Here is a 26,215-nt window from a genome sequence, read left to right as displayed (position 1 = left end):
CATTCATTCAACTGTAGTTACTGATCTCTCAGTGATGGCATTTATTAAATGCTTACTATGTGCCAAGCACCGTTCTAAACGCTAGGGAGGTTACAAGGTGATCAGGTTGTCCCACGGGGGGCTCACAGTCTTAATCCCCATTTTACAGATGAGGTAATAGGCACAAAGAAGTTAAGTGACTTGCCCAAAGTCACACAGCTGACAAGTGGCAGAGTCAGGATTTGAACCCATGCCCGTGCTCTTTCCTCTGAGCCATGCTGCTTCTCTTACTGTGTGCCAAGCACTTGGGAGAGTACAGTGCAACAACAGACACAGTCCCAGCCCACAATGAGCTCACAGTCTAGAGGAGGGGAGACAGCCATCAGTATAAATAAATAAGTTACAGATATATACATATGTGTTGTGGGGATGGGAGGGAGGATGAATGACGGGAGCAATTCAGGACGATGCAGAAACGAGTGGGTGAAAAGGAGAGGAGAGCTTAGTCAGGGAAGCCTTCTTGGAGGAGATGTGCCTTCAATAAGGCTTTGAAGTGGGGGAGAGCAATTATCTGTCTGATATGAGGAAGGAGGGCATTCCAGGCCAGAGGTAGGATGTGGGCGAGAGGTTGGTGGCGAGATGGACAAGATAGAGGTACAGTGAGAAGGTTAGCATTAGAGGAACGAAGTGTGTTGGCTGGGTTGTCAGGTGTCCCTCTTGTGTTAGGGATTGCCTCCTTCCTAAGTCTACTGCTGATAGCGGTCCCTTGGAGACTCCTGGCCAGCCTCCCGTTTGGGGATCGGAGATTTAGAGCAGCCTGGGCCCCCCACCCAGCCTCTAAGTTCCAGGAGGTGGAAATGGTGGGAGAGCCCTGAACTGAAACTCTCCCACTGCCAGCCTGGGGAGCTTCATGTGGCCCGTGAGGGCAGTGGGCAAAAGCTGCCCTTTCTGCTGGATTTGATAGTTGCTTCAGTTCCTGATTTCCCATTCGCTCACTCTGAAGCCTGGATTCCTCCAGGGACGAGTCCCCAGAAGGCCTTGGTCTAGTTTCTCGCTGGGGATTCCCCTGCAACCTCCTCGCCCTGGGTAACCCTGACCGTGCCCTGACTGTGCCCACAGGAGCGGGCCTTTGGGATGCTCGCCGTGCCCCTGGAAGCCCCTCTAACAAAGGTTGAGGAAGAAAAGCGGCCAGAAGCCCTCAGCATCTTCAAGCTGGTGTGTCGGGGGAATCCGGGCTGTTCTTCCGGGAGCCCAAAAGGACAGGGCAGCCAGGCAGGGGGAGGTGGGAGAAGGAGGAGGAAGGAAGATGGGGAGGGGAGAGGAGGCATGAGGAGGGTAGGAGAAGTAGGAGGGAGGGGGAGGGGGAGAAGGACGAGAAGGAGAATGACGTTTTAACTTCACCTTGGGATTTGGGAGCAGGCCCAGGCTGGAGTTTTGAATTTGTGGTTGGGGGATGAGGGAAGTCTGAGCCAGTGAAGGGGCTGGGGGGCCACGTTGTGATGGGGGGGAATCCATGACTGCCTTTAACTTAAAATGGAAACAGATTCTGCGCTTCATGGGTGACCCCCACCTCCGCGGGGCCCAGGAAAACCTGCTTGGGAACTACATCATCCAGAAGGGCCTGTCGGCGGAGGAGCTGAGAGATGAGATCCTGGCCCAGCTGGCAAATCAAGTGTGGCGGAACCCCAATGTCAACAACGAGGAGCGCGGCTGGCTCCTCATGGCCTCCTGCCTCAGCAGCTTCGCCCCCTCCCCTCGACTGGACAAATACTTACTGAAGTGAGTGGGGAGGGGTCACTCATCTGAAGAGTCCTAGTAGTCGGTCAGTCGATCTTATTTACAGATCCCTGTACTAAGCACAAGGGAGAGTACAAAAAAACAGACACATTCCCCCACCCACAATGAGTTTACAGTATAGAATGGCTACTGTTGATGGCACTTGACAATCGTTTTGTGGACCCAGAAGTGACAGATGGACGTTATATATATATATTACACAGGTTACACAGCTTAATATAAGGATGTCATACAGAGCCTTTACGGAAATCTGTGGAACCTCTGGAGCTCTCATCCTATCCCGTCTGGATTACTGTGTCATCCTTCTCTCCGATCTCCCATTCTCCTGTCTCTCCCCTCTTCAATCCACACTTCACGCCGCTGCCCGGATTGTCTTTGTCCAGAAACGCTCTGGGCACGTTACTCCCCTCCTCAAAAATCTCCAGTGGCTACCAATCAACCTACGCATCAGGCAGAAATTCCTCACCCTGGGCTTCAAGGCTGTCCATCCCCTCGCCCCCTCCTACCTCACCTCCCTTCTCTCCTTCTCCAGCCCAGCCCACACCCTCCGCTCCTCTGCCGCTAATCTCTTCACTGGGCCTCGTTCTCGCCTGTCCCGCTATTGACCCCCGGCCCACATCATCCTTCTGGTCTGGAATGCCCTCCCTCCCAACATCCACCACGCTAGCTCTCTTCCTCCCTTCAAGGCCCTACTGAGAGCTCACCTCCTCCAGGAGGCCTTCCCAGACTGAGCCCCCTCCTTCCTCCCCCCCCTCCCCCTCCCCATCCCCCCCGCCTTACCTCCTTCTCCTCCCCACAGCACCTGTATATATGTATATATGTTTGTACGTATTTATTACTCTATTTTATTTGTACATATTTATTCTATTTTATTTTGTTAATATGTTTTGTTTTGTTCTCTGTCTCCCCCTTCTAGACTGTGAGCCCACTGTCCGTCTCTATATGTTGCCGACTTGTACTTCCCAAGCGCTTAGTACAGTGCTGTGCACACAGTAAGCGCTCAATAAATACGATTGAATGAATTTCCCTGGGGAATCTCTGAATCCTTCCCCGCTTATTTGCTCTGGAGTTGTTGGGTCCTGTCTCCTGTACCCTGTGCGGAGACCGTGTTATTCCCCATTTTATAGATGAGGTAACAGAGACATAGAGACAGAGAAGGTAAGTGAGTGGCCCAAGTTCAGCCAGCAGTCAAGTGGAGGATTAGAACACAGGGCCTTCTGACTTCCGGTCCTATCCATTACCCACTAGGCCATGCAGCTTCTAGGAGTTATAATCTAGTGGGGGATGGTAAAATAAATTACAGGGAGGGAGAAACAGTAGAGTTTAAAGATATGGACATTAAGTGCTCCAGGGATGTGGAGATTATGGGGGAAGATAATAATAATACGATGGCATTTATTAAGCGCTTACTATGTGCAAAGCACTGTACTGTGCACTACTGTACACTGTACTAAGCGCTGTACTAAGTACTAAGATGTGAGTAGCCAAGGGCTGCGTGGCAGTGGAGGGGGATATTGGGTGAGGAGATGAGAGATTCATCAGGCCAAGAGAGACTATATGCATAGACAGTGATCATCATCATCATCATCATCAATCGTATTTATTGAGCGCTCACTATGTGCAGAGCACTGTACCAAGCGCTTGGGAAGTACAAATTGGCAATATATAGAGACAGTCCCTACCCAACAGTGATGAGTGTCGCTATCAGGAAAATAAGAATGGGAAGCAGTGGTTTAGGTATTCTGCTGAGAGACGGAAGATGGAGGAGAGTTGACCTCAAGAGGACTTTTCCAGTCCCCGAATTTTGTAAATCTTGTCTCCTGCGATCTAGGAGAGGCAGAGAGGAAGGGGAAACGTAGAACCATTATTGTTACAATGTACCCTCTTAAGTGCTTAGTACAGTGCTGTGCACACAGTAAGTGCTCAATAAATACGACAATGAATGAACTCAGCGGGCTATCTTGAAAAGCAGAGCTGTCTGAGGGACAACAGCTTTTTATTTATTAATTTATTTATTCATTATTTATTTTCTAGATGGTACTTATTAAGCGCTTACTAATTGCCAGACACTCTATTAAGCCCTAGGGTAGATACGAGATAATCAAGTTGGACACAGTCCCTGTCCGATCGCATGGGACTCAGGCCTTCGACTCTGGTTATGGACTAGCATATGGTCCTTTTTTATTGTTTTGTTTTTAATGGTATTTGTTAAGTGCTTTCTATGTCCCAGGTATTGTACTAAGCGCTGGAGTTGATACAAGACAATCAGGTTGGACACAGTCCATTTCCCTTGTAGGGCTCACAGTCTTAATCCCCATTTTGTAGATGAGGTAGCTGAGGCGCAGAGAAGTTAAGTGATTTGCCTAAGGTGGCAAAGTGGCAGAGTTAGGATTAGAACCCAGGTCCTCTGACTCCGAGGCCCGTGCTCTTTCACCAAGATCATGCTGCTTCTCACAAAACAGCGTGGCTCAGTGGAAAGAGCCCGAGGTTTGGAGTCAGAATTCACGGGTTCAAGTCTCTGCTCCGCCAATTGTCAGCTGTGTGACTTTGGGCAAGTCACTTAACTTCTCTGTGCTTCAGTTACCTCATCTGTAAAATGGGGATTAAGACTGTGAGCCCCACGTGGGACAGCCTGATCACCTTGTAACCTCCCCAGCGCTTAGAACAGTGCTTTGCACATTGTAAGTGCTTAATAAATGCCATCATTATTATTATTATTATTATTATTAAAACCCTGAAATAACTCCCGAGGACAAGCCTCTTGAGAGAAGTTTTCTATGTTTTCATTGATCTCTCCTCTGCCCCCTATACATCCCATGTCCTCTGACTTTCCGGTCACAGGGTGTGCTTGGCAGAGTCCTGGAATTGAAATTCAGGAGTCCTGGGTTCGCTGTGATTCTGGGAAAACCAGTTCACCTCTCAGTTAATCAGTACTGCCCCCAGTCTGAGCTGAATCAGCTGAGCCTCCTGTTGGGAACCAAGTAGCCCGGCTCCTTTCTTTTTGATTTTATGCCCCTAGGTTTCCCTCAGGTGAGGCAAATTGATGTCACTGACTGTTATTTTAAAATATCGTTGTTGTTATTTGTTATGCAATTGTTGGAACTAATCATTACTAAGTCATTTGATTGTAAGTTCCTTGGGAGTTTAGACTTTGATTTCTGTTTCTATTGCATGCTCCTGGTACAGTGGCCCACATGTCAGTCAGTACATGCTGGTGATGATAATGAGGAGGACACTGTCATTATCCTTCCTCCTCCCCCTCTGACCCTCTCCTATCCTTTCCCCGACCCTTTCCCCTCGCCAGCCTCCTCTCCTTCCTGGTCCCTTCTCTTCCCCAGCCTTCTCTCTTCTCCATCCTTCTCCCTTCCCCAGTCTTCTCACTTCCCCAGTCTTCTCCCTTCCCCGTCTCATTCCTTCTCAGGCCTCCTTCCTTCCCCGGCCTCCCTTTCCTGGTTTCCTCTCTTCTCCAGCTTTTCCTCTTCCCTGGTCTTCTCTCTGTCCCAATCTCCTTCATTCTCCGCTCTCCTTCCTTTTCCAATCTTGTCTCCGACCCAGACTCTTCCTTTTCCTAAGCTCCGGAGCTCCTTCCTTTCCCGACCTCCTTCATTCCCCCGGCCCCCTCCCCTCCCTCTCATTTCAGCCCCAGTTAGCTTTTCATCTGGAAGGCCTCCAGGCCGCCAGGGCGATGTGCAGCCGGCCGGGACGGGGCCGGGAGCGGGAGCAGGGCCAGGATGGGGGGCAGGACTCTTGGGCGTCCAGTACGTCCCCCATGGAGTAATGCAGCCAGGCCGACAAGATGTCCTCGGACTTGCTTAGGGAGCTCAGGTTAAAAACATGCAGCTCCGGCCCGCCCGGCTTCCCTGAAAGAGAGGAGACACTCATAGTCTACATATTGACTACTGTTGGGTAGGGACCGTCTCTCTATGTTGCCAACTTGTACTTCCCAAGCGCTTAGTACAGTGCTCTGCACACAGTAAGCGCTCAATAAATACAATTGAATCAATGAATGCATTGTATGATTGAATAAATTCAATGATTGAATGAATGAAGGCCTCCAGCAGGCCTTCCCAGACTGAGCCCCCTCCTTCCTCTTCTCATCCTCCCCCCTCCTTCCCTTCCCCAAAGCACCTGTATATATGTATATATGTTTGTATGTATTTAATACTCTATTAATTTTATTTGTACATATTTATTCTACTTATTTTGTTAATATGTTTTGTTTGGTTCTCTGCCTCCCCCTTCTAGCCTGTGAGCCCACTGTTGGGTAGGGACCGTCTCTATATGTTGCCAACTTGGACTTCCCAAGCGCTTAGTACAGTGTTCTGCACACAGTAAGCGCTCAATAAATACGATTGAATGAATGAATCTGCCTTCTTTCTTGTCTCTCCCTCCATCCCAGGTTTGTCTCTGATTATGCTCACGACGGTTACAAGGCGGTGTGTCAGCATAAGCTAATGCAGGCCATGGCCAAGGGTCAGAGCAGGCCCGGGGCTGCCCGAACCTACCCCCCGACCCTGCTGGAGTGGACCGTGAACAGGGAGAGGGCGAACATGGCCTTGGACATACACTGTTTCAATGGTAAGCCGGGAGCACAGGAGGTCCTGGAGGGGAGAGGAGTGGGAGAGATGCCCTGAGGAAGAGCTGTTAGGCTCAGGACTGCCCCCACCCAGCCCAGGAGAGATACCCTGGGAGCAAGGCCCTGCTGAGAGCTCACCTCCTCCAGGAGGCCTTCCCAGACTGAGCCCCTTCCTTCCTCTCCCCCTCGTCCCCCCTTTCCATCCCCCCATCTTACCTCCTTCCCTTCCCCACAGCACCTGTATATATGTATATATGTTTGTACAGATTTATTACTCTATTTATTTATTTATTTATTTTACTTGTACATATCTATTCTATTTATTTTATTTTGTTAGTATGTTTGGTTTTGTTCTCTGTCTCCCCCTTTTAGACTGTGAGCCCACTGTTGCGTAGGGACTGTCTCTATATGTTGCCAATTTGTACTTCCCAAGTGCTTAGTACAGTGCTCTGCACATAGTAAGCGCTCAATAAATACGATTGATGATGATGATGATAACCAGTCCATGGGGAGCTATGACTGACTTTGAAACGTGAAGCCTGTAGGCCGGGCTCAACCCCTGACAGACTCTGCCTCATCCTGCACTAGTAGACCTGCCCCTGCCTCGCTTTGTGCCCTAAATGCAGCCCCTGGGGAGCCAGGGAGCCCTTCCTGTGCATGGTGGGGAGGGGCAGCAGGTTCAGGGAATCCTCTCCCCCGCCACACCGCTTCCCCCTGCAATCTCGGGAGTAAAGGCCACACCCCCACCTCCTCTAGCATCCCAAAAGACTCAGCAGAGCATTCACAGAAGCCATAGTGGGGCAGGCAGAGAGTTTCTGGGTTCCCCGAGGGTGGCAGAGAGGGCTGAGGCAAGGCCAGGACTTGCCCCACCGGGGTCAATGCTAGCCCTCTGCCCCTTTTCTCCACAGACAGAGAGGGGAGAGTCTGTGCTCCCAGCTCAGGACCCAGTGGGTACCTTGGACGTGGCTCTGGGTAGAGCAGACCCATTTCTAAGACTCATTCTAATGCCCGCTGTCTTCCAGGAGACCAGTTTACTTGTCCAATCCATTCCTGGAGCACAGGAGAGGATGTGGCCGGAGACATCCTCAAGCACAGGTAGGAAGGGGCAGGCGGCTGCACTCTCCTCAATGCTTAATTCATTGTGACACTGCACACAGTCGCACACTGTAAGCCCTCAGTGTATACCATTCACCGATTGATTTCCATCCTCCTGCATGTAAATGGTGACCAAGAGATCCTGGTCACCAGGCTAACAGGTCCTGTAACAGGGGTTTGGGGAGAACCAGCGAAAAAGATACTTCTGGGCCAGGGAGTCTCTTTACTAAGGACAGGAGAACTACCTGTATATTGCATGAGATTGGGTCTCTCCTGGCCTGTCCACTCAGCCAGGGGATTCTAGGTAAAAAAGAGAGAGAGAAAGAGAGAGAGAGAGTGAGAGAGAGAGAGAGAGTCTGTTTTTTCTGCTAAATTATCTTGGCTCTACTCATTTGCACGCTATTTCGTAAAAAATTTGCACACTCAGCCCAAGAGCCACTCATTCCGAGTATGTGAAATGCAATGCAATTAATTTAGTGTCACCTGCTGTTCTTGTATTCCCACCTAATATCCAGGGCTTGACGCCCTGCAACACAGAATGGATTTTTAAACCCATCAATCTAATCACATCCTGGATTAGGGGAGGCAGACGACCTCTGAGGGAGACAAACCTGAGCTGCAGCAGCAATAAATGCAGCCACCTCAGCAGCAACCATGGCATTTTTTTGAGAGTCCTTCACACCGTCCCAGCTCTCAAAGAACTTAAGAGCCTGTGGGAGAGGCAAGCGAGCCTGCACTGTCAAGCACACAACAGGGAAAAGAATAAGAAACTAGTGACCAGTGATAGAAACAAAAGGGGGGGGGGGTATTAAAGAATTAACCAATAATATACATGTAGTAGTCATAATATTTATCAAGTTTTTACTGTATCTAGAGCAGTGTATTAGGCGCCGAGAGAGAATACCCAGATGGGAATTGGACACTATCTCTGTTCCTCGGGGGCCTCACAATTTAGAGGGCTAGTGCCCTGCTCACGTGAGAAACAACGTGGCTCAGTAGAAAGAGCCCGGGCTTTGGAGTTGGAGGTTGTGGGTTCAAATCCCTGCTCCGCCACTTGGCAGCTGTGTGACTTTGGGCAAATCACTTAACTTCTCTGGGCCTCAGTTACCTCATCTGTAAAATGGGGATGAAGACTGTGAGCCCCACATGGGACAACCTGATCTCCTTGTAACCTCCCCAGCGCTTAGAACAGTGCTTTGCACACAGTAAGCACTTAATAAATGCCATTATTGTTATTATTATTATGAAGGCTAGCACCTTCAATTTGGACTGCACTTTTAATGTCTCCAAGTGCTTTCACCTCAATTACCTCAGCCGGTGAATGCAGTGGTGGAGCCAGGAGGTGGGATTAATCAGAAAAGCCACTTGGAGCATTGGAAGGGGGCCTTGAAGATCGAGGAAGGATGGGATTTGGTGATCAGGACAGCAGGATGGGATAAGGGTATTGTATGGACCATATTCCTATTATGTGGGAGCTTAGCTGCCTTGAGACTCCCCTGCATCCAGAGGCTTGGGGTCACTAAGGTCACTCTCTAAGTCTCCTGGGGCACCTAGGTCTCATAGGGCTAGTTCTCTTCCACTGTCTTCATTGATGACCTAGGTGGAGGAGCCCAGGGGGCCCTGATTAATTTTATTGTGGATTCTAAATGAGGCAGGGTGGTTGACATTTGGGAAGGCAGGAATGACATTTCTGCAAAGAGAAAACATTCAATGGAAACAGTTCAAGACATGCATGCACGTAGGGACAAAAACCAAGTGACGTCTGCAGGCTCGGGAGAGATGGGCAAAGTGCAGCGCCTCAGAAAATCTGGGAGTGGAGTCAACCACCAGCTGATACAGGGCTGTTGCCGATAAAGCAAAATAATACTAATAATGGCATTTATTAAGCACTTACTATGTGCAAAGCACTGCTCTAAGCACTGGGGAGGTTACAAGGTGATCCGGTTGTCCCACGGGGGGCTCACAGTCCTAATCCCCATTTTACAGATGAGGGAATCAATCAATCAATCAATCAATCAATCAATCAATCATATTTATTGAGCACTTACTGTGTGCAGAGCACTGTACTAAGCGCTTGGGAAGTACAAGTTGGCAACATATAGAGACGGTCCCTACTCAACAGTGGGCTCACAGTCTAGAAGGGGGAGACAGAGAACAAAACAAAACATATTAACAAAATAAAATAGATAGAATAGATATGTACAAGTAAAATAAATAAACAAATAGAGTAATAAATGTGTACAAACATATATACATATATACAGGTGTTGTGGGGAAGGGAAGGAGGTAAGGCAGGGGGTGGAGAGGGGGAGGAGGGGGAAAGGAAGGAAGGGGCTCAGTGTGGGAAGGCCTCCTGGAGGAGGTGAGCTCTCAGTAGGGCCTTGAAGGGAGGAAGGGAGCTAGCTTAGCGGATGTTGGGAGGGAGGGCATTCCAGGCCAGGGGGAGGACGTGGGCCGGGAGTCGATGGCAGGACAGGCGAGAATGAGGTACGGTGAGGAGATTAGCGGCAGAGCAGTGGAGGGTGTGGCCTAGGCTGGAGAAGGAGAGAAGGGAGGTGAGGTAGGAGGGGGTGAGGGGATGGACAGCCTTGAAGCCCAGGGTGAGGAGTTTCTGCCTGATATGCAGGTTGATTGGTAGCCACTGGAGATTTTTGAGAAGGGGAGTAACATGCCTAGAGCATTTCTGGACAAAGACAATCTGGGCAGCGGCGTGAAGTATGGATTGAAGTGGGGAGAGACAAGAGGATGGGAGATCGGAGAGGAGGCTGAAACAGTAATCCAGACGGGATAGGATGAGCGCTTGAACGAGCAGGGTAGCAGTTTGGATGGAGAGAAAAGTGTGGATCTTGGCAATGTTGCAGAGCTGAGACCGGCAGGTTTTGGTCATGGCTAGGTTGTGAGGGGTGAATGAAAGAGCAGAGTCGAGGATGACACCAAGGGTGAGGGCTTGTGAGACAGGAAGGATGGTAGTGCTGTCAACAGTGACGGGAAAGTCAGGGAGAGGGCAGGGTTTGGGAGGGAAGACAAGGAGTTCGGTCTTGGACATGTTGAGTTTTAGGTGGCAGGCAGACATCCAGATGGAGATGTCCTGAAGGCAGGAGGAGATACGAGCCTGGAGGGAGGGGGAGAGAGCAGGGGCAGAGATGTAGATTTGGGTGTCATCAGTGTAGAGATGATAGTTGAAGCCGTGGGAGCGAATGAAGTCACCAAGGGAGTGAGTGTAGATCAAGAACAGAAGGGGACCAAGAACTGAACCTTGGGGAACCCCCACAGTAAGGGGATGGGAGGGGGAGGAGGAGCCTGCAAAACAGACTGAGAATGAACAGCTGGAGAGATAAGAGGAGAACCAGGAGAGGACGGAGCCTGTGAAGCCAAAGTTGGATAGCGTGTTGAGGAGAAGGGGGTGGTCCACAGTGTTGAAGGCAGCTGAGAGGTCGAGGAGGATTAGGATAGAGTAGGAGCCTCTGGATTTGGCAAGCAGGAGGTCATTGGTGACCTTTGAGAGGGCAGTTTCCATGGAATGTAGGGGACGGAAGCCAGACTGGAGGGGGTTGAGGAGAGAGTTGGTGTTGAGGAATTCAAGGCAGCGCATCTAGGTGATTCGTTCAAGGAGTTTGGAAATGAATGGTAGAAGGGAGATGGGGCGATAACTAGAAGGTGAGGTGGGGTCAAGAGAGGGTTTTTTTAGGATGGGAGAGATATGGGCATGTTTGAAGGCAGAGGGGAAGGAACCATTGGAGAGTGAGCGGTTGAAGATGGAAGTTAAGGAGGGGAGAAGGGATGGAGCGAGAGATGTCATGAGATGAGAGGGAATGGGGTCAGAAGCACAGGTGGCCGGAATAGCACTTGAGAGGAGGGAGGAGAGCTCCTCTGAGGATACTGCTGGGAAGGATGGGAGAGTAGCGGAGAGTGTTGAGAGCCGGAGAGTTGGAGAAGGCGGGGGAGTGACTTTCGGGAACTAAGACACAGAGAAGTTAAGTGACTTGCCCAAAGACATAGGTGACAAGTGGCAGAGCCGACATTTGAACCCATGACCTCTGTCTCCCAAGCCTGTACTCTTGCCACTAGGCCACAACTTATCCTGTCAGTACCATTACAGCACCTGTATATAATAATACTAATGATAGCATTTATTAAGCGCCTACTATGTGCAAAGCACTGTTCTAAGTGCTGGGGAGGTTACAAGGTGATCAGGTTGTCCCCCAGGGGGCTCACAGTCTTAATCCCCATTTTACAGATGAGGGAACTGAGGCACAGAGAAGTGAAGTGACTTGCCCAAAGTCACACAGCTGACACTTGGTGGAGCTGGGGTTTGAACCCATGACCTCTGACTCTTCTAGACTGTGAGCCCGCTGTTGAGTAGGGACCGTCTCTATATGTTGCCAACTTGTACTTCCCAAGCGCTTAGTACAGTGCTCTGCACACAGTAAGTGCTCAATAAATACGATTAAAGGAATGAATGAATGACTCCAAAGTCCGGGCTCTTTCCACTGACCCACACTGTAGATATGTTTGTACAGATCTATTACTCTATTTCACTTGTACATATTTACTATTCTATTTATTTTATTTTGTTAATATGTTTTGTTGTCTGTCTCCCCCTTTTAGACTGTGAGCCTGTTGTTGCGTAGGGACCGTCTCTATACGTTGCCAACTTGTACTTCCCGAGCGCCTAGTGCAGTGCTCTGCACACAGTAAGCACTCAATAAATATGACTGAATGAATGAATTAGAAAAGCAGCATGGCTCAGTGGAAAGAGCCCGGGCTTTGGAGTCAGAGGTCATGGGTTCAAATCCCGGCTCCGCCAATTGTCAGCTGTGTGACTTTGGGCAAGTCACTTCACTTCTCTGTGTCTGTTACCTCATCTGTAAAATGGGGATTAAGACTGTGAGCCTCACGTGGGATGACCTTGTATCTACCCCCGTGCTTAGAACAGTGCTTGGCACAAAGTACATGCTTATCAAATACTATTATTATGTCATGGCAATAACAATAAAAATATTAATTGTGGTGTTTGTTAAGCGCTTTTCTTGTGATAAGATCTGGACTACGTGAGGAATAATCAGATCAGGCACAGTTGGTGTCCCACAAGGGCTCACAATCTAAGGGGAAGGGAGAAGAGGAATTTAATCCCCATTTTACAGATGAGGCAATTGAGGCACAGAGAAGTTAAATGATTTGCACAAGGTCATGCAGTAGGCAAGGGACAGAGCCAGGTTAGAATGGGGATTACAGAAATCAGAAAACAATCCTTCTCTATTCTGCGGTGGTTTGGTCCTTCTAAGCCAGTTTTTCAGAGGCTGGGGAGAAGTTGGAGAGGGCCCAGAGAAGAATGGCAAAATGCAGTTACGATAAGTCCTATGTGGATATGTGGAAAGGGTGAGGGAGAGAGAGAGAGAGAGAGAGAGAGAGAGAGAGAGAGAGAGAGAGAGTGGAGGGGGGGGAGTGGGATGTGTGTTGGGAGTGGGAAGATGGAGAACGTAGTATTTAACGTGGGAAGACAAGTCCAAGGGGTGAGTCCTCAAATCTTTGAAGTACCTTTTTGAGGAGAAGTCCGACTAGTTGTTTTCCCAAGTCCATAGAGGACCAAACAAGGAGAAATGAGTTTGAATTTCAACCAGCGTTAGGTGTAGGAAGACCTTCTTGAGGAAACAGTGGAGTAGACGACAAGGAAGTTGAGGAATCTCAATGTGTTGAAATCTCTGAATGAAGGCTAGACAACCACACCCTGGATGGAGCACAGTAACAATAATAATAATGGCATTTATTAAGTGCTTACTACGTGCAGAGCACTGTTCTAGGCACTGGGGAGGTTACAGGGTGATCAGGTTGTCCCACAGGGGGCTCACAGTCTTAATCCCCATTTTACAGATGAGGTAACTGAGGCCCAGAGTAGTTAAATGACTTGCCCAAAGTCACACAGCTGACAATTGGCGGAGCCGGGATTTGAATCCATGACCTCTGACTCCAAAGCTCATGCTCTTTCCACTGAGCCACGCTGCTTCTCTGAGCCATGCTACTTCTCTGGTGCAGTGATAATAATAATAATAATAATAATAATAATAATAATAATAATAACTGTGGTATTTGTTAAGTGCTTACTATATGCCAAACACGGTACTAAGTGCCGGGGTAGATACTAGATAATAATAATAGTAATGATGGCATTTATTAAGTGCTTACTATGTGCAAAGCACTTTTCTAAGCACTGGGGAGGTTACAAGGTGATCAGGTTGTCCCACCTGGGGCTCACAGTCTTAATCACCATTTTACAGATGGGGGAACTGAGGCCCAGAGAAGTTAAGTGACTTGCCCAAAGTCACACAGCTGACAAATGGCAGAGCTGGGATTATCAGGTCCCACGTGGGGCTCACAGTCTAGAGAGAGAGGAGAACAGATGTTGAATCCCCATTTTTGCAGATGAGGGAACTGAGGCACAGGGAAGTGAAGTGACTTGCCCGAGGTCACACAGCAGGGAGGTGGCAGAGTCTGGATTAGAACCCAGGACCTCCGACTCCCAGGCCTATTGGTCATTGGTCATGCTGCTTCCTGGAGGCAAAGGGGCCCTCTGGCCAGTTCCCACCTACTGTCTCCTTCATTAGCGTGTAAGCTCCTTGAAGGCAGGGAATGGGCCACGTGGTTGTCTTGTTCTCCTCAGGCGTTTAGTACACTGTATTGCACCCAGTGGGTACTCTGTAAATGCTATGAGCACTGCTCCTCCTCCCACTAGGTTGTCAGCTTCTTCAGGGCAGAGATCACATCTCCTAATCTCCCCCAAGCATGTTCTCTGAACACCGAGGTCAATGCCCTGGGCACAGTACGCAGAGATGCATTCTGTGATCAGTAACACGGTTGATTCCGATCAAGCTACTCATTTATTCACTCATTCAATCATATCTATTAATAATAATAATAATAATTGGCATTTGTTAAGCACTTACTATGTGCAAAGCACTGTTCTAAGCGCTGGGGAGGATGCAAGGTGATCAGGTTGTCCCACGTGGGGCTCACAGTCTTAATCCCCATTTTACAGATGAGGTAACTGAGGCCCAGAGAAGTTAAGCGACTTGCCCAAAGTCACACAGCAGACATGTGGCGGAGTCAGGATTTGAACCCATGACCTCTGACTCCAAAGCCCAGGCTCTTTCCACTGAGCCACGCTGCTTCTCTATCGAGTGCTTACTGTGTGCAAAGAGCTGTACTCAGTGCTTGGGAGAGTACAGTATAACAATAAACGGACACATTCCCTGCCCACAACGAGCTTACAATCCAGAGGACCACCCCACCGTTCCTTCCAACTCTAAACTTCCAACTCGGCCACTTGTGTGACCTCGGGAAAGTCACTTAACTTGTCTGTGCCTCAGTTCCCTCATCTGCAAAATGGGGGTTAAGACTGTGATCCCCTGTGAGACGGGGACTGTATCTAACTTGATTAGCCTGGATCTACCGCAGTGCTTAGTACGATGCCTGGCACATAGTCAGCGCTTATCAAACGCCATAAAAAACAAAAAACTTCTCGGATCCTGTGTTTCCGTCTCTAGGAAGAGACAGACCCAGTGGATCAGCATCTTCCTCATAATCGGAGGGCGCACTTCAAAGGCAGCTTCATGGTCTAGTGGATAGAGCACAGGCCCGAGAGTCAGAAGAACCTGGGTTCTTATTCTGGCTCTGCTACTTGTCTGCTGTGAAACCTTGAGCAAGTCATTTCACTTCTCTGTGCCTCAGTTACCTCGTCTGTAAAATGGGGATTAAGACTGTGAGCCCCATGTGTCCAACCTAACTTGTCTCTACTCCGGCACTTAGAACTGTGCCTCTCAGTAAGTGCTTAAGGAATACCATAAAACAAACAGTCACCAGGTTTCCCCCCGACCTTCTCCTCTCCCAGCTGAAGAGAGAAGTAGCATGACTCAGTGGAAAGACCCCGGGCTTTGGAGTCAGGGGTCATGGGTTCAAATCCTGGCTCCGCCACTTGTCAGCTGTGTGACTTTGGGCACGTCACTTCACTTCTCTGGTCCTCCGTTACGTCATCTGGAAAATGGGGATGAAGACTGTGAGCCCCCCGTGGGACAACCTGATCACCTTGTAACCTCCCCAGCGCTTAGCACAGTGCTTTGCACGTAGTAAGTGTTTAATAAATGCCATAATTATTATTAAGAGAGTCAAGTCCTTGAATTTTCCCCCCCTTTCCCTCTTCATTCTGGGGCTTCCTGGGATGGCGGGGTGGGGGGGTCTTCCAGAGACTACTGGGCTACCTGTGAGATCCCCTGTCCTGTTGGGAAGGGAGAGAGAACAGGTAGGGGGTTGGTGAAGGTAGGGGTTGGTTGATGATGCCTTAGGATGGGGATAATAATAATAATTATTACTATGCTATTTGTTAATAATAATTATTATACTGTATGTGCCGGGCACTGTCCTAAGCAATCAATCGTATTTATTGAGCGCTTACTGTGTGCAGAGCACTGTACTAAGGGCTTGGGGAGGACACAAGCAAATTGGGTGGGACACAGTCCCTATCCCACGTGGGGCTCGGAGTCTCAATCCCCATTTGCCAGATGAGGTAAGTGAGGCCCAGGGAATCGGAGTTGCCCAAGGTTACACAGCAGATAGGTCAGGAGGGGCCTTGGTGAGGCCGGGTGCTGGCTGCTGGGGCCTGGGCTGTGGGCCGGCCCTCCTACCCACTGTGTGCCATCCGACAGGGGGCTGGCCAAAGGCTGGAGGGGCTGGACGGTCTCCCTGAAGAATGGTGCCCAATGGGTGGAGCTGGCAGGCCATGACTACATCCTGGACCTCGTCTCCGACCTGGAGCTGCTAAGAGACTTTCCCAAGCAGAAATCCTATTTCATCATTGCCTCGGAGGGAGCGGAGCAGGGCCGGAACAACACCAGCCTGTAGGTAGCTAACCACCGGCCCTGCCCTCGGCACGTTCCCCATCCTGGCATCTCCCCTTCACTGCTTCTCTCCACCCCTCACTCTGCCCTTCCCAACCCACCTTCATGCAATTCAAGTTCGCTTCTTTATTCCCACCAGGGGAGTGGGGGCCAGGGCCACCGAGTTCTCCCCACCCATCCTAGGCTCTGGGGGAAGGGGAGAGCCTGGGTGTGGCATTCCAAGAGGGCATTGCGCATGGGGTAGCCCCGCTTCTCCAGGGGGTGGGCAGGGGTCCAGAGTGTCCAAAGCGGCAGTGGCCTTCTGCTGCTTCTCCTGGAGGAGATGTTCATTCTCATTCATTCGATCGTATTTATTGAGCCCTTACTGTGTGCAGAGCACTGTACTAAGCGCTTGGGAGAGTACAGTATGACAATGGGCACAGTCCCTGCTCACCTAAATAGCGTCTGGGCCTAGGCCGCTCGTGGCTAGACCTGCCCCTGCCCCTCAAGATGGAGTTCTGAGGCTTCGCGTGTCATCCTCCTTCTCGTCCTTCTCTCCCCTTTCTTGTCTTTCTCCTGCTCATTCTTTCCTCCTTCTCCTTCTCTCCTCCTTCTTGTCTTTCTCCTCCACTCCTTCTCCCTCCTTTCTCTTCCTCCCTTCAAAGCCCTACTGAGAGCTCACCTCCTCCAGGAGGCCAACTTGTACTTCCCAAGCGCAGTGCTCTGCACACAGTAAGCACTCAATAAAAACGATTGATTGATTGATCGATTCCCACACTGAGCCCCCTTTTTCCTCTCCCCCTCCCCATCCCCCCGCCCTGCCTCCTTCCCAGATATATATTTGTACAGATTTATTACTCTATTGGACATATTTACTACTTATTTTGTCAATGATGTATATATGTTTGTGCATATTTATTACTCTGTTTTACTTGTACAGATTTATTCTATTTTATTTTGTTAATATGTTTCCTTTTGTTGTCTGTCTCCCCCTTCTAGACTGTGAGTCCGCTTTTGGGTAGGGACCGGCTCTATATGTTGCTTGGGAACTTGTACTTCCCAAGCGCTTAGTACAGTGCTCTGCACCCAGTAAGTGCTCAATAAATACAATTGATTGGTTGCCAACTTGTACTTCCCAAGTGCTTAGGACAGTGCTCTGCACACAGTAAGCGCTCAATAAATACGATTGAATGAATGAATGACCACCTCCCCTCCAACCTATGGAAGTCCCAATCCCCTCAGATCTGTTCAGGGCTGCCCCTTTTTAGCCTCAGGGTCCCGGTGTCTGGACTGCCCCTGCCACTCCCACCCACGGGGCACGTTCCACCGGTCGACCATGTGGGCACCGACCGCTCAATCCGGGGGGCCTGGAACCCTGGCACAGGAACCCCTGAGCCGCATCATCATCATCATCAATCGTATTTATTGAGCGCTTACTATGTGCAGAGCACTGTACTAAGCGCTTGGGAAGTACAAATTGGCAACATATAGAGACGGTCCCTACCCAACAGTGGGCTCACAGTCTAAAAGGGGGAGACAGAGAACAAAACCAAACATACTAACAAAATAAAATAAATAGAATAGCTATGTACAAGTCAAATAGAGTAATAAATATGTACAAACATATATACATATATACAGGTGCTGTGGGGAAGGGAAGGAGGTAAGATGGGGGGGATGGAGAGGGGGACGAGGGGGAGAGGAAAGAAGGGGCTGAGTGTGGGAAGGCCTCCTGGAGGAGGTGAGCTCTCAGCAGGGCCTTGAAGGGAGGAAGAGAGCGAGCTTGGCGGATGGGCAGAGGGAGGGCATTCCGGGCCAGGAGGATGATGTGGGCCAGGGGTCGATGGCGGGACAGGCGAGAACGAGATACGGTGAGGCGGTTAGCGGCAGAGGAGCAGAGGGTGCAGGCTGAGCTGGAGAAGGAGAGAAGGGAGGTGAGGTAGGAGGGGGTGAGGGGATGGGCAGCCTTGAAGCCCAGCGTGAGGAGTTTCTGCCGCAGGCTCTGGCTTCAGTCCTCACTGGAAGGAAGTTGGCATTTGGGAGTTTGAAGGCCGGGATATGGGTCCCCTCTCTCTCCTCCCCTTTCCCGCAGAGTGTTCGGGAATGGCTCGGACTCAGATGAGGAGCTTCCCGCCCTGCCCGTGAGGAAGGGCCCTGTCTTGGTGTCACCGCACCTGCCTGACTTGGATGGCTACTACAGTCATGGTGAGCCACCCCAACTCTTGTTACCTTCCAGCCCTGGGCCATCAAGCTGTAAGCTCAATTTTGGGGAGGTTTTTAATGGTCTTTGTTAAGGGTTTACTATGTGCCAGGCACTGTATTAAGTGCTGTGTTAGGTACAAGCTAAGCAGGTTGGACACCGGAGAAGCAGCCTGTCTTAGTAGATAAAGCACCAGTCTGGGAGTCAGCAGGATCTGGGTTCTAATCCTGACTCCACCATATGTCTGCTGTATTACCTTGGGCAAGACACTTCACTTCTGTGGGCCTTAGTTAGCTCATCTGTAAAATGGAGATCAAGAGTATGAGCTCCATGCGGTTCAGTGGCAAGAGCCCAGGCTTTGGAGTCAGAGGTCAGGGGTTCAAATCCCGGCTCCACAGCTTGTCAGCTGTGTGACCTTGGGTAAGTCACTTCACTTCTCTGGGCCTCAGTTCCATCGTGGCCCAACTCCTCCGGGATCCAAGTGAGTGGCTGGCCTGTGAAGCCATCTCTGGGCACTTCAGGGGGCCCCAGAAAGCAGGCCCTTCTGCTCTGATGTGGGTACTTGGTGGACACACTTGTCAGCTGTGTGACTTGGGGCAAGTCACTTCACTTCTCTGGGCCTCAGTTACCTCCTCTGTAAAATGGGGATAAAGACTGTGAGCCCCCCGTGGGACAACCTGATCACCTTATAAATTCCCCAGCGCTTAGAACAGTGCTTTGCACATAGTAAGTGCTTAATAAATGCTATTATTATTATTATTATTATTATTATTATTATTATTATTATTATTATTATCTGTAAAATGGGGATGAAGACTGTGAGCCCCGCGGGGGGCAACCTGATCACCTTGTAACCCCCCAGCGTTTAGAACAGTGCTTCATTCATTCCATCGTTTTTATTGAGCACTTACTGTGTGCAGAGCACTGTACTAAGCGCTTGGGAAGTAGGGAAGCAGCGTGGCTCAGTGGAAAGAGCCCGGGCTTTGAAGTCAGAGGTCATCGGTTCAAATCCCGGCTCTGCCACTTGTCAGACTTCACTTCTCTGGGCCTCAGTTACCTCCTCTGTAAAATGGGGATTAAGACTGTGAGCCCCACGTGGGACAACCTGATCACCTTGTAAATTCCCCAGCGCTTAGAACAGTGCTTTGCACATAGTAAGTGCTTAATAAATGCTATTATTATTATTATTATTATTATTATTATGTGGGACAGGGACTGTGTCCAACCTACTTTAACGACTATCTCTCCCAGTGCTTAGAACAGTGCTTGGCAAGTAAGCACCTAACAAGTACCCTAATTCTGAATCAGGTTGGACACAGTCCCTGTCCCACGTAGGGCCCTCGGTCTTAATCCCCATTTTACAGATGAGGTAACTGAGTCCTGGGAAAGTTAAGTGACTTGACCAAGGTCACACAGCAAACAAATGGTGGAGCTGGGATTAGAACCTAGGAGTGTCTGAATCCCGGACCCATGTTCTACGCACTTGGCCAGGGAAGTGTCTGCTAACTCTGTTGTATTATACCCTCCCAAGCACTTAATACAGTGCTCTGCACATAGTAAACACACAAAAAATGCCACTGATTGATTGATTGGTCAGGCTCTCTTCTAATGGCTGACCTAAGCTGCAGTTTGGGACCAGATGCCCTGCGACTGAAGCTATCTTGTCCTCCCTTCCATCCCCAGCAGACTCGGACAGTTTCAGTGACCACCCACCCACCCAGAAGGGTCTGGATCGCTACCTGGACAGCCTCTTTGACCCCGTCCTATCCTATGGAAATGCGGTAAGGCCCAGTGCGTGGCAAGGGGAGGGGATCTTTTGGGAGAGGTATCTTACTTTCTTAGAGAAACAGCGTGGCTCAATGGAAAGAGCACGGGCTTTGGAGTCAGAAGTCATGGGTTCAAATCCCGGCTCCACCAATTGTCAGCTGTGTGACTTTGAGCAAGTCACTTAATAATAATAATAATAATAATAATAATAATGGCATTTATTAAGTGCTTACTATGTGCAAAGCACTGTTCTAAGCGCTGGGGAGGTTACAAGGTGATCAGGTTGTCCCACGGGGGGCTCACAGTCTTCATCCCCATTTTACGGATGAGGTAACTGAGGTACAGAGAAGTTAAGTGACTTGCCTAAGGTCACACAGCAGACATGTGGCAGAGTCAGGATTCGAACCCATGATCTCTGACTCCAAAGCCCAGGCTCTTTCCACTGAGCCACACTGCTTCTCTCACAGTCTCACATGGGACTCACAGTCTTAATCCCCAATTTACAGATGAGGTAACTGAGGCACAGAGAAGTGAAACAACTTGCCCAGGGTCCTCCAGCAGACAAGTGGCAGAACCAAGGCCCTTCTGACTCCAATAATAATAACAATAATGGCATTTATTAAGCGCTTACTATGTGCAGGGCACTGTTCTAAGCACTGGGGAGATTACAAGGTGATCAAGCTGTCCCATGGGGGGCTCACAGTCTTAATCCCCATTTCACAGATGAGGGAACTGAGGCCCAGAGAAGTGAAGTGACCTTCCCAAAGTCACACAGCTGACAGTTGGCAGAGCCGGGGTTTGAACCCATGACCTCTGACTCCAAAGCCCGGGCTCTTTCCATTGAGCCATGCTGCTTCTCCAGTAATAATACTAATAATACTAATACTAATAATGATGGTATTTGTTTAACACTTACTATGTGTCGAGCACTCCCCAAGGTCACACAGCAGACTTGTGGCAGAGGCAGGATTAGAACCCAGGTCCTTTGGAATCCCAGGCTCGTGCTCTATCCGTTAGTCTGTGCTGCTTCTCGGGCCCTTGCTCTACCCATTAGGACACACTGCTTCCTCTTGTCAAAAAATTCTTTGGTCACCCAATGGTGTCAGGGTCTGGGGTTATTGGTTTGAAGGGAAAGCTCAGGTCTGAGCCCCGGCCCCAGTACGCACCAGTTCCCACCCTTGCTTGGCTCCTGGTTGCCGGCTAACTGCCAGCATCCCCCATCAGGTTGGGGAGAATCTCCAATCAATCAATCAATCAATCGTATTTATTGAGTGCTTACTGTGTGCCGAGCACTGTACTAAGCGCTTGGGAAGTACAAGTTGGCAACATATAGAGACAGTCCCGACCCAACAGTGGGCTCACAGTCTAAAAGGGGGAGACAGAGAACGAAACCAAACATACTAACAAAATAAAATAAATAGAATAGATATGTACAGGTAAAATAAATAAATAGAGTAATAAATATGTACAAACATATATACATATATACAGGTGCTGTGGGGAAGGGAAGGAGGTAAGATGGGGGGATGGAGAGGGGGACGAGGGGGAAAGGATGGAAGGGGCTCAGTCTGGGAAGGCCTCCTGGAGGAAGTGAGCTCTCTCTCTCTCTCTTTCCAAGCCTCAGTGTCCTGAACTGACCAGCATGGTGTGGTCCCCCAGCCCCAAAAACCCCTAGGGGGGCCTTGTTTCATCATCATCACCATCATCAATCGTATTTATTGAGCGCTTACTATGTGCAGAGCACTGTACTAAGTGCTTGGGAAGTACAAATTGGCAACATTTTGGTTTCAGGTCTGTAATTCATATGTTCTCAATATTGTGTGCAGAGCACTGTGCTAACCTTTTTGAGAGAGTACAATGGATCCCTGCCCGTATAACTGTTGCATTGTATTCATTCAATCGTATTTATTGAGCGCTTACTATGTACTAAGCGCTTGGGAAAGTACAGCACTAACACTAAACGGTAACATTCTCTGTCCACAACGAGCTTACAGTCTAAAGCAGGGGAGACAGACATCAATACAAATAAATAAAAAAGCAGATATGTACATAAGTGCTGTGGGGCTGGGAGAGGGGAAGAGCATAGGGAGCATTGTACTTTACTAAGTACTTAGAATAGTGCCCTGTTCACGGTAAGTGCTCAATAAATACCACAGGTTGATTTGATAAGCTGTTTAGAGAGAGAAGTCTTTGAGCCACTAGATAGGGACCAGTAGGCCCAATGAGCCATCTCCCTTCCCTTTCCTGGGCTCCGTCCCAGGCCCTCTCCCTACAATCCTTCCCTGTCAAGGGGAGACCATGGTAGAGAAGCAGCTTGGCCCCATGGATAGGGCACGGGCCTGGGAATCAGCATGGTTCAATGGAAAGAGTACGAGTTTGGGAGTAAGAAGTCATGGGTTCTAATCCCGGCTCCCCCATTTGTCTGCTGTGCGACTTCGGCCAAGTCTCTTAACTTCTCTGTGCCTCAGTCACCTCATTTGGAAAATGGGGATTAAGACTTTGAGCCCCACGTGGGACAACCTAATCACCTTGTATCCCCCCCAGCGCTTAGAACAGTGCTTCGCACATAGTAAGCGCTTAACAAATGTCATTATTATTATAATTATTATTATTATTCTAAACCCAGCTCTGCCACTTGTCTGCTGTGTGACCATGGGCAAGTCACTTCACTTCTCTGTGCCTCAGTTCCCTCATCTGTAAAATGGGGATTAAGACCTTGAGCCCTATGTGGGACAGGGACTGTGTCCAACCTGATTAACTTGTATCTACCCCAGCCCTTAGTACAGTGTCTGGCACTTAGTAAATGCTTAACAAATGCCATTAAAAAAAAATAGATGTCCCCGAGGGTGGGGTGATACCAGTTACTATACTGAGGAATCGGGCAGTGGAAAGAGAGCTACGGGGAGGACAGTGCTTTCTTCCCAAGCGCTTAGTACAGTGCTCTGCACACAGTAAGCGCTCAATAAATATGATGATGATGATGATTATGAGGCTCCAGCCTTGCCCCTCTCTGGGGATGTTGCCTCTCTCAGCAGATGGTCAGTGGGACGTCAGGTGCCCGCTGCTCTGGGAAACGCAAGTTCCCTTGGCAGCCGTCATCCGATCTCCCTGCCCTCAGAAGAGGAGACGGGGCGGCGGGTGACCTCTCCTGCTTCTCTCCTGGCTCAGTCCTCTCCTGCTCCTCCTCCCTGCTCACCCCACCCCTCTCCCCAGGACCTGGAGAAACCAGCCGCCATCTCGTACAGGATGAAAGGGGGAGGCCAACCGGGTGACCGCGATCAGAGAGGGCAGCGGCACAGCAGCACCTTGCCCCCAAAGATGCCCCGGGAAGCAGGTCAGTGCCATCGCCCAGGTGCCTTTTCCCCTCCAGCCGAAGGTAGGTGAGCTGGAGTCCCTCTGAGAGCTGCTGGATCCTTTGGCACTGCCCCTTCCCCACCAACCCCTTCAGCACCCCCGGACCGTGAGGCCCTGGCCCAGGCCGGGAGCTCTATGGGATGTGAGTCACGGCCCTGGTTGTGATGGTTTGCTCCCTGCAGCAGCTCTGGGTTTGGGACCGTGACTGGGGCCGCAGTGTCGGGGTTCGGAGCAGCTCAGGAGGGGCCCCACAGAACAGGACGTTTCCCCAAAAGCAGGCCAGTCTAGGGCATGGACCGCTCGGTGGCCAGCAGAGGGGCCTGACCTTGACCCTTGACCCCTGTCCCCGCCTCCATTATCCTACAGTTCCATGTCTGGATCCTTCCACTCTGGCTCTGCAGCAGGCCTTCATCAACAAGCAAGCCATGCTCCTGGTCAGTGGGAAAGACTGGCTCGCTGCACACACCCCGGCAGGCTGTCCAGGAAGAACCGAGAGGAGAAGGAGAAAAAGGAGGAACGGGAATGGAGGCGGGAAGGCCCGGCGGGAGGGGAGCCAGGCCTGGAACTTGGGACAGAAAATGGAGATAGGATTGGCTCAGAGGGAGGTGGAGGCTTGAAGGTGGGAGGGGAGAGAAGGGAGCTGGGCTCCCCCTTTTAGACTGTGAGCCCACTGCTGGGTAGGGACTGTCTCTATATGTTGCCAACTTGTACTTCCCAAGCGCTTAGTACAGTGCTCTGCACACAGTAAGGGCTCAATAAATACGATTGATGATGATGATGGGCTGGCAGCAGGAGAGGGGGTTTGGAGCGGGCAGCCCCTTCCCCCGTCCCACCTTCCAATAGCCACCCCCGCTTGCTCTGCCCAGGCTCGCCAGATGACAATGCAGGCCATGGCCATCCAGAAGCAGCAGCTGATGGACCCCATCTCCCCAAGCCCCTCCGAGGCCTCCCGCCCCACCAGCGCCGAGCATTTCCCATCTGGCCCAAGAGCCTCAAGCCCCTTCTCCAGAGCCAAGCCTGCCCTGCCACCACAGGTGGGTCTGGCCCCCAGAGCCTCAGAGGGGTAGAGGTTGGGATGGGGGGAGACCAAGAGTGGGGCAGAGGGCAGGATGGAGGATTGGGTGGGTAAGGAACGTGTCTATTGTTATATTGTACTCTCCCAAGCGCTTAGTACAGTGCTCTGCACGTAGTAAGTGCTCAATAAATATGATTGAATGAATGAATGAATGAAAGGGGGCTGAGGGTGGGGCACATGGAGGGGTGGAGGGAGGGATGGGGGTTGGGGAGAAAGACCCTCCCCATCCCATAGGAGATGCAGCGTGGCTCAGTGGAAAGAGCACGGGCTTTGGAGTCAGAGGTCATGGGTTCAAATCCCGGCTCCCCCAATTATCAGCTGTGTGACTTTGGGCAAGTCACTTAACTTCTCTGGGCCTCAGTTACCTCATCTGTAAAATGGGGATTTAGACTGTGAGCCCCTCTGTGGGACAACCTGATCACCTCGTAACCTCCCCAGCGCTTAGAACAGTGCACATAGTAAGCGCTTAATAAATGCCATCATTATTATTATTATTATCCTGTGTGTTGCCCAACCAAAGCAGCCCTGAACTGCTCCCCCAGCTGCACTACGTGTGCAGAGTGAGAGCGCTGAACAACCTCAGAGTAAACCTGATGGGCTTGGAGTCACCTGCCTTTGAAACGTGATGTTAGCTCACCCGCCTGATCGACACTGCCTCTGCCCCCAGCCCTGACTTCGTACCCCTCTGTGGCCTTGGGAATCTCTGAACGGGCTTGCCGGGAGAGTTTGATTCCAGTCTTACTACCGAGACGTCTGTTTCCTAAAATCAGGAGACACAAAGGGAAGAGATTGTGTGTGTGTCTAGGAAGAAACCCCGCCCCCAATCCAGGTTTTCTCCCTGGCTGCTCCTAACAGATGTTAGACTCCCAAGCCAGCTGAAAGCCATGCCAGGAATACATTTTCTCACAGGAAACAAGAAATTGACTTCTGCACCTGAAATGAAAAGGAGAGTAGACACCCCACAACACACACCCACCCCCGTCTCGGTTGAACGGGCTGACTTTGTTCAGGACTGCCATTTTCATCCAGTCATCCTTGCTATCCTGCAGAAGCCCCTGGTGTTTAGTCCCCTGCCCAAGCCGGTGGCGGCCAGCAACCTCCCGAAGCCGGTGGCAGCCCCCGTCCTGATCCAGGGCAGAACTTCTTCAGCCATGGCAGGTAGGCCCCATCAGCCCTGGCCCACGGGGAGCCTTGCCCACCCACTTCCCGTGTCCTGGGAACCTTTGGAGGACCCCAAAATCCTCTAGGGTGCTCTGGGCACCCCCTCTTCCTCCTGGGAAGTTGCAGGGCCCAACGTCCCCTTGGCAGGGATGCCAAGGCCTTGAGGATCCTAGAGAGCCCAGTTCCCCTCAGGACTGCTGGCTCTTTATTCCTCCTTGCCCTTGGCCAGGCCTGCAGATCCCTCCTCCCACCCTTGGGATGCCCAAAACGCCCAGGGGAAGGCCTCGGGGCCCAGACCCCCTCACATGCTCCTCGCTTCCCCGGTGGGCAGCCTGAGTCTGGTT

At 50.5% G+C, this 26,215-nt stretch overlaps 1 protein-coding gene across 1 annotated transcript in view; it reads left to right on the top strand.

The window, feature by feature from the left end:
* Window positions 1-26,215, top strand: part of MYO15A (myosin XVA) — a 131,583-nt gene that overhangs the window by 57,070 nt on the left and 48,298 nt on the right. The window contains exons 30-40 of the mRNA XM_038762787.1: window positions 1,099-1,194; window positions 1,523-1,758; window positions 6,176-6,354; window positions 7,375-7,447; window positions 16,144-16,335; window positions 18,407-18,519; window positions 20,198-20,295; window positions 23,495-23,615; window positions 24,002-24,069; window positions 24,502-24,669; window positions 25,760-25,868. Of these exons, the coding sequence (XP_038618715.1) occupies window positions 1,099-1,194; window positions 1,523-1,758; window positions 6,176-6,354; window positions 7,375-7,447; window positions 16,144-16,335; window positions 18,407-18,519; window positions 20,198-20,295; window positions 23,495-23,615; window positions 24,002-24,069; window positions 24,502-24,669; window positions 25,760-25,868 (1,453 nt within the window). The remainder of the gene's footprint in view (window positions 1-1,098; window positions 1,195-1,522; window positions 1,759-6,175; window positions 6,355-7,374; window positions 7,448-16,143; window positions 16,336-18,406; window positions 18,520-20,197; window positions 20,296-23,494; window positions 23,616-24,001; window positions 24,070-24,501; window positions 24,670-25,759; window positions 25,869-26,215) is intronic.

The sequence above is a fragment of the Tachyglossus aculeatus genome, chromosome 21, assembly GCF_015852505.1.
Source record: "Tachyglossus aculeatus isolate mTacAcu1 chromosome 21, mTacAcu1.pri, whole genome shotgun sequence".
NCBI classification, from domain to species: Eukaryota; Metazoa; Chordata; class Mammalia; order Monotremata; family Tachyglossidae; genus Tachyglossus; species Tachyglossus aculeatus.
Note: the sequence above shows the minus strand (reverse complement) of the source record. Positions and strands in the feature narration are given on the sequence as shown.